This window comes from Neofelis nebulosa, chromosome 12 (assembly GCF_028018385.1).
Source record: "Neofelis nebulosa isolate mNeoNeb1 chromosome 12, mNeoNeb1.pri, whole genome shotgun sequence".
NCBI lineage: Eukaryota > Metazoa > Chordata > Mammalia > Carnivora > Felidae > Neofelis > Neofelis nebulosa.
Window position 1 is genome coordinate 68,653,477 of NC_080793.1, and position 18,245 is coordinate 68,671,721.

The following is an 18,245-nucleotide window of genomic DNA, read 5'->3' on the forward strand; positions in this document are numbered from 1 at the left end:
TATGTTTACAATGGAATACCATGTAGCCAATTGAATAATACATAAATATGTTTATTTGTTGACATGAAAAGAAAGATGTTCATGATATAGAGATTAATGATAAAAGAAAGCAGGTTAACAAGCACCACGATCTAAGTTTTATATGAAAATATACATGTATACATGCATGTACATATGTATGTGTGTACACACAAAAGTTTTGAAGACAGAATCCAGGGTTTAAATTCCCATTCTTCAAACTTGGGTGAATTATCTAGACTTCAGTCTTTTAATCTCTAAGATGGATAGTATATAATCCTTGCGAAGATTAAATAGAAAAATACAGACAATACACATACAACACTTAATCCTCCAGCTATCAAAGAAAGCAAACAATATTATTTATCCATGGGACAGTCTAAAAAGTGATAAACTATTCTGTTGTTCAATCAAAATCATAATCCAAAACAGAGATTTGTACTTACCAGAATACAATGTAAATTTGTTAAATTGACCACCTCACAAACAGTTTTTATTCTATCTATTAATCTTGCAAAATAGTTGACCATTTCTTCCCTTTTAATTATTTTTGCATATCGAGGGAAGGTAGGTGGAAGTAGCCTCTGGTTAACAAGGGGTTCAAAACCCATCATAATTGGATGATCTAAAAAGAAAAAAAGTTAAGATTTTTCAATGTTTTGCTGAACTTTAATCCTCAAATACTAGTAAATATGAAAAGAGGCCAATTTCAAAAGCATCTCCAAATTCTTGTGACAGTATTTTCTAAATGAATTTTATAATTTACACATACCTACACATGTGCATTTTTAAAAATGAGATAAGCAAATTTAATAACCTGAAAATTGTACTTCCCATCTACAAGTAATCGGTAGTAGTGATGGAAAGGGGTTGCTACCTCAAAATTAACTACAAGCCATGAATAAGATAAAATAGGGTGAATATATTCCCTCAAAAAAAAAAAAAGGCAATGCTGTATTAACTATGAGATTGTGAAAAAAGGTAAAATGGGAACATAAATTTTGGCTGTCTTCCCTTCAATTACTGAACAGTAGAATCAACTCAAACTTAGCTACATAATAATGCAAACTTAGCTCCCACCCCTATGAATCTGGAATGCATTTGATACTGACGTTAATTATGGAAATTCACAGTGCTTTAAAGAAAATAACCCATTACTAAAGACCTAAGGGTGATTTCCTCTTTCCCATTTTCTGTCCACTGGTGACACCACTTTTCACACTAGCGCAAGGCTCCAAACTAAGTCTCTGTCAACTTGAAATCTAAAATGAGGAAGTATATAAAGTGAGAATTAAGAATTTGGGATTCAGGGGCGCCTGGGTGGCTCAGTCAGTTAAGCATCTGACTTCGGCTCAGGTCATGATCTCGCAGTCTGTGAGTTTGAGCCCCACATCGGGCTCTTTGCTGACAGATCTGGAGACTGCTTCAGATTCTGTGTCTCCCTCTCTCTGCCCCTCTCCCACTCATGCTCTGTCTCTTTCTCTCAAAAATAAATAAACTTAAAAAAAAAAAAAAGAATTTGGGTTTCAAAGTTCTCTTGCTGTACTACAAATAGGCTATAAACTAGGAAAAATAAAATAGCTTCAGATGTTAATGAAAGATAAAATTAAGCTAAGCAAGCATCATTATTAAAATTAAAAGCAAGACTGATACTTAACCAAATTATAATAACGCTCTGTGACATACATAATTATTCCCGAGTATCAAGCAAATAAAGATGTTCCCCAGGGTTTCTGGCCTTCTTCCTCTCCTCCATACTTAAGTCCTCCCGGGTTGAAGGTATTTATTGTTATATAAATTTCAGTTTAACTAACATCTTCCAGGCTAAAATCGTTAGCCCACAATCTTTCTTCTGAGCTCCAAATCGGATTTCTAACTGTATAATGGACATTTCTACCTTGGTTCCCCACCTCATGTCAAAAGGCCTATGTCCAAAAACTGCCATGATCTTGCCCCAAACACTGCATCTCTTTATATTCCTTGTAGTCCCTTTCTCAGTAAAATGACCCACTGCCCTTACAATTGCTTAGGCCAGAAACCTCCTTGTCTGCTTTATTTAATCAGTGAGTAAGTCTTAAAGTAGTCTACATCCTAACATCCACTGACCATCCCCCCTCTTCACTCTTTTTTTTTTTAAGTTTACTTATTTATTTTGAGAGAGACAAAGACAGTGTGAGTGGGGGAGGGGCAGAGAGAGACAGAATCCCAAGCAGGCTCCATGCTGTCAGTGTGTGAGAAGTGAAGGAGATGATTCATTTTCAGAAATACCAAATACAAGCTGTGCTGTCTAGTTAACGGTAGGTTTACAGACTATTGGAAATATGTATGAACCCCCCTCCCCCAGCCCCCACCCCAACAATAGAGTCCCAAACCCTTAGACATTTCACTTCTGGTTCTTCCCCTCTCCATTTTGTGGGCTTATTTTTGCTCATGAGCATGAGCCATAGAACAAAGGGAGGGGGGACTGAAAGTCTCTGCATCACCTCAGGGAATAAATTTGTTCTAATCAGACTACTTTTTGCCTTACATGGGCAAAGGCCATGTCTGAGTAAGTCTGTAGCCTCTGTAGTGCTCAGCCAATAAGGAACCAAGGGAGGGGCTTACATGCTAGGAGATAAAATGTCTGCTGTGACTGCCCCAAGTGTGCCTGTCCATCAGACACCAGTTCTTGCAGGAACCTTGATTAAAGCCCCACTTCACTGTGCTCCCAGTCTCTGCATCCCTCCTTTATTGGATTAGTGGGCTTATTTCTCACAAGTGTGGTTCTGACACGGGATTTGAACTCAGAAAACCATGAGATCATAACCTAAGCTGAAGCCAAGAGTCGCCAAGACACTTGACTGAGCCAACCAGACGCCCCTCCCCACTCTTCACTTTTACTACCACTGTAAAAGCCTAACTCATTCCCCTACACTGAATGTTCCCTCATTAATTAATCCTATATGCTGCCACCTCAATTGTTTTATCTAAAATTACAACCTGATTTCATTCCCCTAATCCAAAAATTCTGTTGACTCCCTGTTATATACAGTACAAAGTGTCTGACAGGGCATTGGAAGGTACTTTACAATTTCCTGTCACTCCTGTAGGGAAAAAAAATTGTATTCCAATGGAAAACTATGCATTGTCAGATCAATTCAAGGCAGCTATTTTACAAATCTACAAATGGTAGGTAACTGACAGGAGACATGCAAAGACTCACCTGACTTCCTCCCAACTCTACAGAAGAGTTCTGCCTCCAGTTATAATTTATTTCAACATTCTGATGCTTCATATAAATTTGAAAGTTTTAAAACTTTTCTATCTAGTTATTTCACTGAATGAGTTTAATAAAATCCTAAACACATGTTCACTGTTGTATCTGTCAGTCACAGTTCTTTTTACTTTTTTCTGAAAATCATCTTTTAACACACTCTATTCCCTAAGCACCATAAACTATAATCAAGCACAATGACTTGGAAGTATCATGCTCTTTATGGCTCTTTACTTAGACACTAACTATTCTTTCTGCCTATAAAGTCTACCCCTTATTCTTAGCCTGAGAGATCTGCGATAGCTTCAGTTCCCTCTCTTGCTAAGTCCTCCCCCAAGTATTGTGTACATAGGCTGCTAAGTGTAATCCATGTGGGATTACATCATTTCTCCCTGGTTCTTTTGAAAGCAATAACTGGCTTGTGTCCCAAACACCAAAATACCTGGCTCATTATAGGCAATGGATACATGCTTTCTGAATGACAAGATTTGCATACTCAAAATAAAATGAAAGACTGTTACCACTATAAAGAACAGTTGGAATTTTTCATTTACAACATTTCATTTAAAACCAAGGTAAATGTAGTAATGAGGATGCTGCAAGAAGCTTTGTTACCATACCAATACATTTTGGGATTTAATAATAAATGCACAGAATCTAAATACCTAATAAATAGTACATTATCCTTATTATCCTTATTTTCCCTGAAAGCATGCTAATTTTCATCTGAAATTATTACCCAGAAATATTCTTAAGGTTTATTTACTTTCATTACTATTTTTTTAAGTTTACTTATTTATTTTGAGAGACAGAGAACACATGTGAGTGCAAAGAGGGGAGGGGCAGAGACAGAATCTCAAGCAGGATCCACACTATCAGCCAAGAGCCTGACGTGGGGCTTGAACTCACGAACACTGAGATCATAACATGAGCCGAAATCAAGATGCTTAACTGACTGAGCCACCCAGGTGCCCCTATTTATTTACTTCTGAGACAGAAAGAGCATGCATGCAAGTGCATGAGCAGGGGAGGGGGACGGACGGACACACACACACACACACACACACACACACACACACACAGAGGGAGGGCAGGAGAGAATCCCAAGCAGGCTCTGTGCTCAGCGTGGAGCCCCATGCATGGCTTGAGCCCACGACCATGAGATGGCGATGTGAGCCCAAATCAAGAGTTGGACACTTAATCGACTGAGCCACCCAGGTGCCCCAATATTCTTATTCTTAATACACATATTTTAAGGTTTTAAACCACACTTAGAAGATATAGCCACTCATGAAAATCTACACTACCATGAAAAGAAGGAAATATTAATGGGAAATGGATACCACATACAGTATATTTTTCATTACATTTTTATACAAATTTAAAAATGCAACATACAGCATCCCTGACCTCTACCCACTAGATGCTAGTAGAATCCCCACAATTGGGAAGACCAAAAATGGGTCCGGACATTGCCAAATGTCCTAGGAAGCCCCAGTTGAGAAACACGGGTCTAGACAAATACAATAAGCAAATTTAATTCAGTGTGGATAAGCTCAGGATGTAAGAAGAGCATCTAATCCATGGCAAAATTAGACGAAAGACTGACAAGAGTAAAATCTAAGACTCAAATGATATTAGTAAAATATTAGTCAGAAAAAAGTATTCCAAGCATATCAAAAGCCTAGAAGGACAGAGAATATAGCTCCTGTTCTTTTTTCCATAAGGCACTGTAACTTTCCAAGTTGTAATTTCTCCAATCTCAGGGAGTAAAAATATATGCATCTGAACAGAAAGGGGACAAAGTCCCTATGCATAAAGCTAGAAGTTACCTGTATGCTTCTCTCCATTTTCCACATATATTTAAACTCTTCTCCCCACCCACCATTTCTCTGGACCTAGTCCTCGTTAATGGTTAAAATGATTCCTAGTAACTATTTTTATGTCTCAGCTGTTGCCGAATCTCATGCATAAGAACTCTGTGACTGTCCTGTAGACATGGTAACCCATCTGAATAGAGAAGAACAGAAGTGCTGAGGTAGAAAAGACTGAAGAAGCTGCTCAGAACAGAGAGCAGTTGAGCAGGAGAGGGACTAAGAGTAAGGTGGGAGTTTGCACCTGGTTTCATGTCAACCTAACCTGTGAAGTGTTACAAGAAGTTTTACCACATCCAAACCTTTCCTGGAATAAAATGCTCTAACATTTTCTCACTATACGTCATGTATCTTCTCTACCACAATTTACCTCACACTGTCTTCTGTTAAAATAACCTGAAGAGCCTTTACTAAATGAGTCTGAAAAAAAGGTAATTCACATTACTTTCCACCCAGTGTGGGCTATGCTTAATCAAGTTTTCCTGAATTGAACTGGACAAACCAAACAAAATACTTCTAGTCTCTTTTCTGATGTTCCAAGTCTGCAGATGTACAAAAAATTATCTTGGTTTTCCACTTAAAATATTTTATACATAAAATGCTTCCTAGTACAAGAATGCCAAATAAGAGGATTTTCCCCTCCCACTAGGACTCTTTTAAAAACAAAGTAATAAAGTCTAATTGCTACTTTCAAAACATACAGCACACTGGATTAGAGTGTTTTAGATTACTAAAATTCTTGTTTGATAACCGGTCATTATCAATAGCAGAAAAGTACTACAAATAGTACAAGGTTCTTAGGTCAAAGATTTATAGTAACAATATACTTTAACAAATTAAGTTATCCTAAAATTAATTAGATGCCATAATTAAAGATCCAGAAATATATTAGTCAAGAGATAGAGATAATATATCATTTTTCAGACATCTCTCCCCAAGTTACATAGACAATGTAGACTTCCTGAAACAAGCTTTGGATGCTCTGAAGTTGGAAGGAATTCTAGAAAACAATGCAGAAGCTGCTAAGGATTTGTTAAGTGATGCTGCACTTCTTGGCTACATGATTTCCTTTTATAAAATGATTAACATTATGTTATGTGAAACAAGGCAGACAAAAAGGACAAATCTTGTATGACCCCACTTACATACAACAAAAAGCAAGTCTCCAGAGCAGAAATAAATGGAGACCCCATTCCCATAACAGAAAATATCAATGAAATTAAGAGCTGGTTTTTTAAAAGATACACAAAACCAAGAAACATTTAACTATACAGTCTTTATCTTTTTATTGGAGATTTTAGTCCATTTACATTTAAAGTAACTACTGACAGTTATAGACTTACCATTTGTTATTTTGTTAATTGTGTTCTATTTTGTAATTCCTATGTTCCTTTTTTTCCTTGTTCTCTCCCATTGGTATTTGGTGATTTTCTATAATGATATGCTCTGATTTCCTTTCTCTTTACACTTTGTATTTCTACTATAGGTTTTTGCTTTGTGGTCACCACAAGGTTTGCAAAAAACATATCTGTAACAGTCTATTTTAAGTTGATAATAACTTCAAACACATAACAAAACTTCCGCCCCCATTTCGTTTTTGATGTCACAATCGGCATCTTTTCACAATGTGTATCCATTAAATTACTGTAGGTACAGATATTTTTTAATGCTTTCAACCTTCATACTACAGTTACAAGTGATTTACTCATCACCATTGCAGAGCTGGAGTATTCTGAATATAACTACGTATTTACTTTTACCAGTGAGTATTATACTTTTATTTACCTTTTTTTCCCTCTCAGTTGATAATTTCATTTTATGTCTGTTTTAAAAGAATTAATGATATTTTTCTTTAGCCCTGGTTGCTTAAATGCAACTGTGGCCATATTTAAGGGATCTCTAAAAGGTTATCCGGGTTTTATTGATTTATGTGGTCCCAACAATAAACTCAAAAGTTTATGACAAATAGAGGTTCTGATGACCTGTGTTTAAGTACTTTAGGTGCAGTTATACTGAAAGTCGAATTTGTTTGAAATCCTTAAAAGGTTCCTCTGAATTTTCAAATGGTGCTTGTTATAGCTAACATTGTTACACGCATGCATTGAATACCTGTTATCCAAGCATATATGTTCTACTTTTTTACCACTGCTTTTTATACTTTTCCTTTTTTAAAATTTTTAATTATTTTTTTAATTTACATCCAAGTTAGTTAACATATAGTGCAACAATGATTTCAGAAGTAGATTCCTTAATGCCCCTTACCCATTTAGCCCCTCCCCCTACCCACAACCCCTCCAGTAACCCTGTTTGTTCTCTGTATTTAAGAGTCTCTTACACTTTGTCCCCCTCCCTGTTTTTATATTATTTTTGCTTTCCTTCCCTTATGTTCATCTGTTTTGTATCTTAAAGTCCACATATGAGTGAAGTCATATATTTGTCTTTCTCTAATTTCACTTAGCATAATATCCTCTAGTTCCATCCATGCAGTTGCAAATGGCAAGATTTAATTGTTTTGATTGCCGAGTAATACTCCATTGTGTGTGTGTGTGTGTGTGTGTGTGTATCACATCTTCTTTATCCATTCATCCACTGATGGACATTTGGGCTCTTTCCATACTTTGGCTATTGTTGATAGTGCTGCTATAAACATCGGGGTGCAGTACCCCTTTGAACAGCATACCTGTTTTTGGTGTCTTCTTCAATTTCTTTCATAAGCTTTCTATAGTTTTCAGTGTATAGATTTTTCAACTCTTTGGTTAGATTTATTCTTAGGTATTTATTGCTTCTGGTGCAATTGTAAATGGGATCGATTCCTTGATTTCTCTTTCCGTTGCTTCATTGTTGTTGTATAGAAATACAACCAATTTCTGTGCACTGATTTTATATCCTGCCACTTTGCTGAATTCATGGATCAGTTGTAGCAGTTTTTTGGTGGAATCTTTTGGGTTTTCCATATAGAGTATCACGTCATCTGCAAAGAGTGAAAGTCTGACCTCCTCCTGGCCAATTTGGATGCCTTTTATTTCTTTGTGTTGTCTGATTGCTGAAGCTAAGGTTAAGACTTCCAATTGTACGTTAAGTAACAGTGGTGAGAGTGGACATCCCTGTCTTCTTCCTGACCTTAGAGAGAAAGCTCTCAGTTCTTCCTCATTGAAGATTATATTAACGTTGGGTCTTTCATACATGGGTTTTATGATCTTGACATATGATCCTTCTATCCCTACTTTCTAAAGGGTTTTTATCAAGAAAGGATGCTGTATTTTGTTGAATGCTTTCTCTGCATCTATTGAGAGGATCATGTGGTTCTTGTCCTTTCTTTTATTGATGTGATAAATCACACTGATTGTTTTGCAGATATTAAACCAGCCCTGCATCCCAGCTATAAATACCACTTGGTCATGGTGAATAATTTTTTTAATGTATTGCTGGATCCGGTTGGCTAGTATCTTGCTGAGGATTTTTGCACCCATGTTCATCAGGGAGATTGGTCTACAGTTCTCCTTTTTAGTGGGGTCTTTGTCTGGTTTTGGAATCAAGGTAATGCTGGCTTCGAGCAGGAAAATACTCTTTTCCTGCTACTAACTGGCATTCTTTCCTTTCATCTTGAAAGATTCCTTTAAACATTTCTTGTGAGGTGGGTCTGGTGATGATGAACTCTCTCAGCTTCTGCTTATCTGGAAAACTCTATCTCTTCTTCAATACTGAATGGTAACTTTGCTGGGTAAAGTATAATCAGTTGGCAGTTTTTTTGTCCATCACTTTGAATATATGATCCTTCTCCCTTTTGGCCTGCAAGGTTTCTGCTGAAAAATCTGCTGAGTCTTATGGGGCAGGGGGCTGAGAGGGGTTCCCTTTTACATAACAAGCTGCTTTTCTTTGGCTGCTTTCAATAGTCTATACTTGTCTTTTAACTTTTTTTTTTTTTAATTCAACACCGAAAATTTTAATGGACTCAAACTGGCTTACCAGTATCTTCAAGGAGAAATTTCAATGAACTTTTCATATTTATATTTCCTTATATCAAAAACATTTTTAGTTCACACATTCAATACCAGGTCAAAGTCTTATTTTCCTTTTAAGTGACTACTTAATTCACACCGTTTCTTCTCTTGACTGCTACTTTGGTAACAATTAGGTCCCCACCTCTCAAGAACACTATATCGAACAGGCTGACACAGAGCCAGTGTGAACACAGGCCCCAAACCAGGGCTTGCAGAAGAACAACAGCAAAACCAGCCTTTCTCTTCACTTAGAAAGGGACTGTGAATCAGAGGGTCCACAGTTCCAATTTCCAAACATGGAAAACCTGGAGCTCAAAGTGAAAATGGAAACCAAAATGCATCAGAAATGAACTACAGTACCTCCTCACATACTCAAGGTCAAGATGGTTCATGAGAAATACGTATCTGATCATTTGGCCTTTTACTGGGAATGGCCCCACTCCAGCATTTTTAAAGGAAGATGGTTTTGTTTCTATTTCATTTCCCACAGGGATATAAAATCTACAAGGGAATATAATCAATCAGAATAAATCAGCTCACTCACAAGATACTCCCAGATAACAATTTCTAGTTGCTGAGCATAATCAGGACATTATTTCAAAGAGGCAAAATTCAGGATAATCTGAAAATTCAAAAGTGACAGCTACATTTGCCGGTAGGTTTATGGGAGACACACATACATTTTTTCCAGTGTGTATGTCAAAGAACCAAGACCCCTGATCATCAAAATAAGTTATTTTGAACATTACAGTGCACAGAACAACAGAGGGAAAAACACGTTCCGGGAGAATGACCAAAAGGCATCTTACAAAAGATTCATATCACTCTGGAGAAGGAATGGAGCCCAGTGCCTTATGGCCTTCATTAGCTTGACCCTTCCTCTTCTTTGATTACAGCAGCCTCAGTGGAAGCAGTCTCTTCTAAACGTTCTGCTGGCTTCTTCTCCTCCTACTCCTCGTCCTCCTGGGGATAGAGGTCGGGGTATTTCTGCATGTCCCGGAACTGGTCTACACAGTCTGACCTCTTGACATCCTCTGTGCTATAGTGGAGGCAGGAAAAGGCTGACTTGAACTGTTCCCCACAGGGGCCACTGGCCATTTCCCCAAGGCATGGGCAGTTCCAGTTAACGTTTCCATCTAGCAGGATCAATCCGTGCTCCTCATATGGATCGTTGGGGTCATCAGCCACCAGCTCTGCATTGCTTGGGGTTTCATGGTCTTCTTTGGTCACGAATATGATTCGATCCTTCCCTTCCTGCTGGCAGTAGGCCATGGCTGCAGCCCCGGCACTCAGACCCCGCGGCGATAGCGGCGGCAGAGGCCTAGGCGGCAGCAGGCTCCCGCTGTGACCTCTCCTCAGGCTGGGCGGGAGGCTTGAGGCCCACGCAGATACGGACCCGCCTCCTCCAGGCCTGCCCGCCACGTGCCTATACTTGTCTTTAACTTTTGACAATTTAATCATAATATGTCTTGGTGTGGGTCTCTGGATTTATCTTTCTTGGTCTTCCTAGCCCTCCTAGATCTGGATGTCTCTTTCTTTCTCCAGTTTAAGAAAGTTTTCAGCTTTTTCTGTAAGCTTTCTGCTCCTTTCTCTCTCCTCCTTCTGGGACTACTATAATGCATATGTTGGTTTGTTTTGATGGTGGTGTCCCATAAATCCCCTCAGTTGTTTTTTTTTTTTCTTTTTTTCCTCCTCTGTAGGAATTCCTCTGTAGGAATTCCACTGCCCCATCAAGTTTGCGGATCTCTTCTTCCACTTGATCTAGTCTGCTTTAAAACCCTCTACTTAATTTTTCAGTTCAGTTATTATATTCTTCAGCTCTGTGATTTCTGTTTGGTCCTTTATATATTTTCTATGTCCTGTAGAAATTCTCACTTTAGTCATACATTGCTTCCTGACCTTGGAGAGAATCTTCATGACTTATTTTGAACTCTCAGGTAAATCATCTATCTCTGCTTCATTAATTTGTTTCTGAATATTTCTCTTGTTCTTTTGTTTAGAACATATTCCTTTGTTTCTTCATTTTCTTTGACTGGTTTCTGAGTATTAGACAAAATGCTACCTTTCCTAGTCTTGACAGAGTAGTATCATGTAGATAAACTCTGCAGATCAGCCAAGCCCAAGCTCCTAGCTGTCCCTCAAACTTTGGACTATCCAAGCCTCTTCCTCTGTTCTTAGCAGCTACCAGTAGTTGAGGGTGTCTAAGCCTTTCCTACCTGTTTTAATGTAGGTATTTTCTCATCTGTCTGACGTGTAGGACTTACTCAGCTAGTTTTTGGATCTCATTCAGAAAGAAGTGTTCCATGTGCAGTTGTGCATTTAGTAGTGTGCCCATGGGAGGAAGGGACCTTCCTATGTCACCATCTTGATCAGCTCCCACCCCTAGTTCATTTTAGTGGACAATGGTCTTGGGAAGCAAGAACTGGATGTTAGGCATTTTCACTTTTAGGGTGTCACTGTTCCCAGGTTCTCTAGATCACAGAGCCAGAAGATGTATGTACATAAGGACATACATACATCTGTGTTTACATATACACATATACGTATCCGTACACATACACACTTATGTCTACATTTCTATATCAATCTATATATTAAAAACCAGGAATTGGGGTGTCTGAGTGGCTCAGTCAGTTGAGCGTCCAATTCTTGATTTCAGCTCAGGTCATGAGCCCAGGGTCGTGGGATCAGCGTGAAGCCTAGTTAAGACTCTCTCTCTCAGCTCTGCCCCTCTCCCCCACTTGCACTCTCTAAAATAAACAAAACCATGAATTTATTCCCATATCTTTAATTTCAGTGCAACACTACAGAGTTCAATCTACTTTCCTCCCTTTCTAGAAATTAGCATAACTCAACTCCCCAACTGAGAAATGGGGCATACCATGATTCTCAATACATTTTTATATCTGATCAATTTCACTATACATAGTTTATCTTTGTATTAGTTTCCAAGGCTGTTGTAACAAATTACCACAAAGTGGGTGAAAACATTTATTCTCTCAGTTCTGAAAGCCCGAAGTTTAATATCCATTTCATGGGCTGAAATCAAGGTGTCGGCAGGGCAGCACTCCATCCAAAGGCTCTAAGAGCAAGTCTGTTCCTTGCTTTTTCCAGCTTCTGTGGCTATTAGAATTCCTTGGTCTACAGCTGCTCACATCAATCTCTGCCTCTATCTTTACATCACTTTTTTTTTTTTAATTTTTTTTCATGTTTATTTGTGTGTGTGTGTGTGAGAGAGAGAGACAGAGAGAGAGAGAGAGAGAGAGAGACAGAGAGAGAGAGACAGACAGACAAAGTGCAAGTGGGGGATGTGCAGAGAGAGAAGGACACAAAGAATCCAAAGCTGGCTCCAGGCTCCAAGTTGTCAGCACAGAGCCTGACGCAGAGCTTGAACTCTTGGACCGCGAGATCATGACCTGAGCCGAAGTCAGACACCTAACCGACTGAGCCACCCAGGTGCCCCAATCGTCTTCTCCTTTTGTGTGTGTGTCCAATCTCCCTCTGCCTCTCTTTTAAGAAAGACACCTAGGCAGTATTTAGGGCCCAACCAGATAATCTAAGGACAAGTGCAAGATAATCAAAACATCTTTACTTAATCACAAATAAGGTCGTGAGAATTAGGACTCTGATGCTTAGGGCTATCACTTAGCCCATTACAATCTCCTATCAATGACACTCACCTCCCCTACACAGATGTGCTCCCATCTTACTTAGGTTCTGACATGCCAAACCATCACAATACCCACACCGTTTGGGCTCTTGTACCTCAAGCCAGGTCATTCTTCCACAGAGATGATTCCTTACCCCATTTAAGCTCTGAAACTCCATGCCAGGCCACTTCTATGTACAGATACCCTTCTTAAGCCTGCTTCAGCTACAACTCCCTTCACAGAGCCATCTTTCCATTCTGACACCCTCTTCTTTCTGCTTAGGCTCTGATATTCAATGCCGGGCTATCCTCCTGTATAGATGCTCTTTTCACTCTGCTTCTGATCTGACAGCCTGTACTTCTGTTGCACAGAAACCGCTTCTTCAACATGCATAGGCTCTGAGACCCCACAGCAGGCCAGCTCCGTACACAGATGCCCTTCTTCCCTTGCATGGTCTCCAACAACCAGGCACCTAGCTGCCTCTGTGAATCTGCCTCAGGTTTTAACACTCCAGGCCAGGCTACACTCACATGCCCTCCTCACCCTGTCTGGGCTCCCACATTCCTTTTAGGCTATAAAATCCTGCACTAGGCTGCTTCCCACCCCTCCCCCTTGCCCCCACTCTCCTTACCCTATTTAGGCTTTTGACACACTGAACCAAATTGTTCCCATGTAGTCACCCTCCTGATGTTGCCTAGGCTCTGACATCTCAAGGTCAGTTGCCCTATGTGCAGATACCCTTTCTCACCTCATTCGAGAAACAGTGAATCTAACCAGGCAGCCCGTTCATGTTGTCTTCTCTCAAGCCACTTTACCTCCAAAATCTTGTTCTAGGACCACCTCTTTATGCCTGCTTCACTCCACTACCATTCTGACACAGACATATCCTCACCCCACACAGGCTTTGATGGCCCTGAGGAATATCCTGCTATGATCGCATCCTTCCTAACCACATGGTTGCAACACACGGTTCCCTTTGCTGACACCATCCTAATCCTGGGTCAGCCTCCAACATCCTGCTCCAGTACCAAGTCCCTGCTTGCTCAGGCCAACTTCAAGACTTCAGGACTGAGTTTTTTTGAGAGCAGAAGGAAAAAACAGCAAGAAACCATTCTTGGTTTTGTTCCCATGTCACAGGAAATATATGCTGTCCTTTGCACTGCTTTTAATTTTTTCTTTCACTACCATTTACTTTGGCATATTTTCTTTCTGATAATTGAGAAGTTTTCTTAAATTTAATAACTAAGTTTCTGAATATCTCTAACGTTCTATATCTTCAGACAGGTATCTATTAAACTCCTCACCCATGAAAATCAATGATTTTCACCTCCCTTTACCCACCAAAGTAGAATTATCTCCATCACAGTTACCTTTATATATTTAAATCTAACTGTATTTCTGTGGTCAATTTGTTGACTGTTAACTAGTGTCTTTGGACAAAAACAATATAAAAAGAAAAGAAAAAGTCTTCTTTCCTCCTTTACCTCTTGACTTTTAAGTGATTACTTTTATACTGTCAAGGTTCATGGCACTTTAGTTATATTTAGTAAAACCAATTTCCTACAATGAAATGGATTTACTACTTACTGCTCATCCTTTATGCCACAGCTTTTCCAGTTATGCCTTAGTAAGTTGAATTTCATTCTTTATTCCAATCTTTTTCCCCCAGGAAAGTCAAAGAAAAAACATTTCCAGAGTCCTTGCAAGTTTTAATAATATTTGAGTGGCACTTAAGAGATATGATATTCTTAGATCACATTTCTTTAACCAAGAACTTTTAGATTCTGTTCTACTTTCTGTGTTGAATGCTGATGTGAAGGACTCTGAAGTCAGGCTGCACATTTAACTGTTGCTTTATATCTGAAGTAATTAATACTTATCAATGTTGCCTAGGACATTATGTCATTATACAGGCTTCCAATTAAGCCTGTAAATTTAATTGTATTTGCTTCTTTCTAGAAATGTTTAAGATTTTCTTTCCTGTTCCATAATTTGGTTACTCTCTTAAGGGACATCAATTATGAATATATTGAATCTTCTTTGGCTATTTTTATTCACTTTCCTTTTGCTTAGTTATTTCCTCAGTCCTGATCTCCATGTCCTTTGCAGCTTTTCAGCAATGGGTAGCATACTTTTTACTTTTTTTTTTTTTTTTAAGTTTATTTATTTGAAAGAGACAGCATGAACCAGCAGGGGAGGGGCACAGAGACAGAGAGGGAGAGAGACAGAATCCCAAGCAGGTTCTGTGCCCTTACTGCAGAGCCTGATGTAAGGCTTGACCTCATGAACCAGGAGATCATGATCTGAGCTGAAATCCAGAGTTGGACACTTAACTGACTGAGCCACCCAGGCAGTCCAATTTTTACTGTTTTCACTTTCAGGACTTTTCTCCTTCTTAGCTGGACTCTGCCTGCTCACTTGTACTATGTTATTATTTTTTACTTTATTTCTAGTATTCCTGCTTTGCAGTCTTGTTTTATAGTTAATTTTTTAATAAACTCTTTGAAGTTGTGCAGAAAAATGTCTCTGGTCTGTTTTTCATCTGCCTTTTGTGTTTCTTTGTTCATTAAATTTCTGGAATATTTGTGTATAAATATCATGCAATTGCTTTTTTAATATCACATCACTGAATGAATGCTTCTTGAGGCAATTATTTGGCTGAGATGTTAAGAATAGTACTCTAGACTAACAGGAAGCCTCACTGACCTGCAGTTAAGCCCCATATGATGTGCCTATGTAACCATGCAAAGGAAATTATCTATCTCCTTTATTGAACAAAAATGACCAGTTGTTAGCTTGCTAATTAGCATCCTCTTCATCTTGCAGGAATAACATCTTCAGTGCATTTGCATGGCCCTACTTCCTTTGTATCCCCAGGATATTAATCAGACAGGTACCCACAGCCAACTTAATACCCAACTCTTACATTATTCCAAAAGCGTCCCTGGTTTTGTCTTTCAGATTACACCAACTACTTTGGAAAACATGTGCTTTGCTGGTCCACTTATGTTTACACCAAGAAATCTTGGAATCCATTCTTAATGTTCTCCCTCATCTGGGTTCTATTGCTAATGTGTTTGGCAGCCCTTCACCTTTTTTTTTTAAGCCCTTCTATTTTTATTTGTATTATAAGGGTTTCCTATTTTTTAAGAAGTTGGGAGGATTCTGTTTCTCATGTTCTTTATAGTTTTCAGTTGGTTGTGTAGAGAAGCTGCAGACATCTTTAACATCCAAAACCAGAAGTCTTCTGGATTATACACAAACACCCACATGAGTGGGACTGTGTGTGCATGGATTTTTTATTAACAACAAAAATGTTTTAATTAAGAGTAATATAAATGTTGAAACATTATGGTATATAACTGGAACTAATGTTATGTATCAGCTGTATCTCAACTGAAAAAAAAGTAAACAACTCAAGTTTCTCACACAAGTACATCACAGCACAGGCCTAACAGGTTGTGATTTTTAAAAAAGTCAGCTCTCATCTCTCTTGTACACTGCCAGCTGGTAAATAAAATCAACAAGACTAAGGAAGCAAAGTTTCTGTTTCAGCACCAAGCTCAGTCCTCAGGAGGTTAGAGGTGCCATATTATGAAATGAAGCCATCTCTTCCATTTCCTCTTAGGTATTTTTTTTGGAATTTACCCAAAATATATCACCAAATAACAGGCTTATAATGCTACTCCATGTTTTTTCAGTTTTACACATTATCTCTTACTCCTTCATCCTCAAGAAGTCGGATATATGTATGTATACTATAAACATGTATAAATTATATACATATATACACTGCTGCCCCCTCATCTCTAATATGGTTAAATCACAATTTTATCATGATCAATATTCAGGCATGTACACCATTATGTAAATGATATTCATATCTAGGCCACAGAAAACTTTGCAAACATGGAAATAACTAACTTTTAGGCTTATTTTGCACTTAATCATTGTCTTACTTTATGTTTGCCTTCTTTCTACATAGTTAACATTTCAACCCCAAATCGTTTGCTAATTGTCTAAAACTCTTATTACATTAAACACAACAGCTATTGTATTAATTTCACTGGTGACGAAAGGTTTTATATTTGAGACATCGCCCCTAGAGCCTTGTGACTGTCTCCAAGCTAAACTTTTTCACCATGTATACACTGTTGAGTTACTATCTGGTGATCTCACTGCATAATTACCCTCAGGATTTTCTTGATTATTCTCTTATGCTGGATTCTCATATTCCCAAAATTCCATGTTTTCCCATTTCTTGATTTACTCCAGTTATGTTCTTAAATTCCAGTAAAATTAACATACAGTATTAAGTTTCAGACGCACTATATAGTGTTCTGCAATTTTATGTTACTCAGTGCTTATCACGGTAATTGTATTCTTAATCTCCTTCACCTATTTAACCCATCCTCCCTCCCCAACCTCCCCCATGGTATCTACAGGTTTGTTCTCTATATTTAAGAGTCTGATTTTTGTTCGTCTCTTTTTTCCTTTGTTGTTTTGTTTCTTAATTTCCATATATGAGTGAAATATGGTATATCTGCCTATCCTGACTGACTTCACTTAACCATTATACCCTCTAGATCCATCCATGTTGTTGCAAATGGCAAGGACCATTCTTTTTTACAGGTAGTATTCTATTGTTTGTGTGTGTATCATATCTTCTTTTTTTTTTTTTTAATTTTTTTTTTTTTTAACATTTATTTATTTTTGAGACAAAGAGAGACAGAGCATGAACGGGGGAGGGTCAGAGAGAGAGGGAGACACAGAATCTGAAACAGGCTCCAGGCTCTGAGCAGTCAGCACAGAGCCCGACACGGGGCTCGAACTCACATACCGCGAGATCGTGACCTGAGCCGAAGTCAGACACTTAACCGACTGAGCCACCCAGGCGCCCCTCTTATCTTCTTTATTCACCTATTAATGGACGTTTGTCCATAGTTTGACTATTATAAATAATGCTACAATAAACACAGGGGTACATATACCTTTTTGAAATAGTGTTTTCCTTTTCTTTAGGTAAGTACACAGTAGTGAAGTTACTAGATTATATGATAATTCTATTTTTAATTTCTTGAGGAACTCCACAGTGCTTTCCACACTGGCCGTACTGGTTCACATTCCTACCAATAGTGCACAGAGGTTCATTTTTTTCTATATCCTTGCCAACACCGTTGTGTCTTGTGTTCATTTTAGCCATTCTCACAGGTATGAGGTGATACCTCATTGTAGTTTTGATTTGTTTCCCTGATGATGAGTGATGTTGAGCATCTTTTCAAGTGTCTATTAGTCATCTGTATGCCTTCTTTGGAGAAATGTCTGTTCCTGACTTCTGCCTGCTTTAAAATTGGATTTGAGTTTTTTCATGTTGAGCTGTAGTTTTTAATATATTTTGAATACTAGTTCCTTATCAGATATGTCATTTGTAAATATCTTCTCCCATTCA

The 18,245-nt window shown here is 38.4% G+C and overlaps 1 protein-coding gene and 1 pseudogene across 3 annotated transcripts in view; both read right to left on the minus strand.

Moving 5' to 3' along the window:
• NAA35 (N-alpha-acetyltransferase 35, NatC auxiliary subunit) overlaps positions 1 to 18,245 on the minus strand; it is a 96,174-nt gene that overhangs the window by 29,644 nt on the left and 48,285 nt on the right. For all 3 annotated transcript variants that reach the window (XM_058695553.1, XM_058695554.1, XM_058695555.1), the window contains exon 12: positions 465 to 643. In XM_058695553.1, coding sequence (XP_058551536.1) covers positions 465 to 643 — 179 coding nt within the window. The remainder of the gene's footprint in view (positions 1 to 464; positions 644 to 18,245) is intronic.
• LOC131491988 (mitochondrial intermembrane space import and assembly protein 40-like) lies at positions 6,407 to 17,461 on the minus strand (annotated as a pseudogene).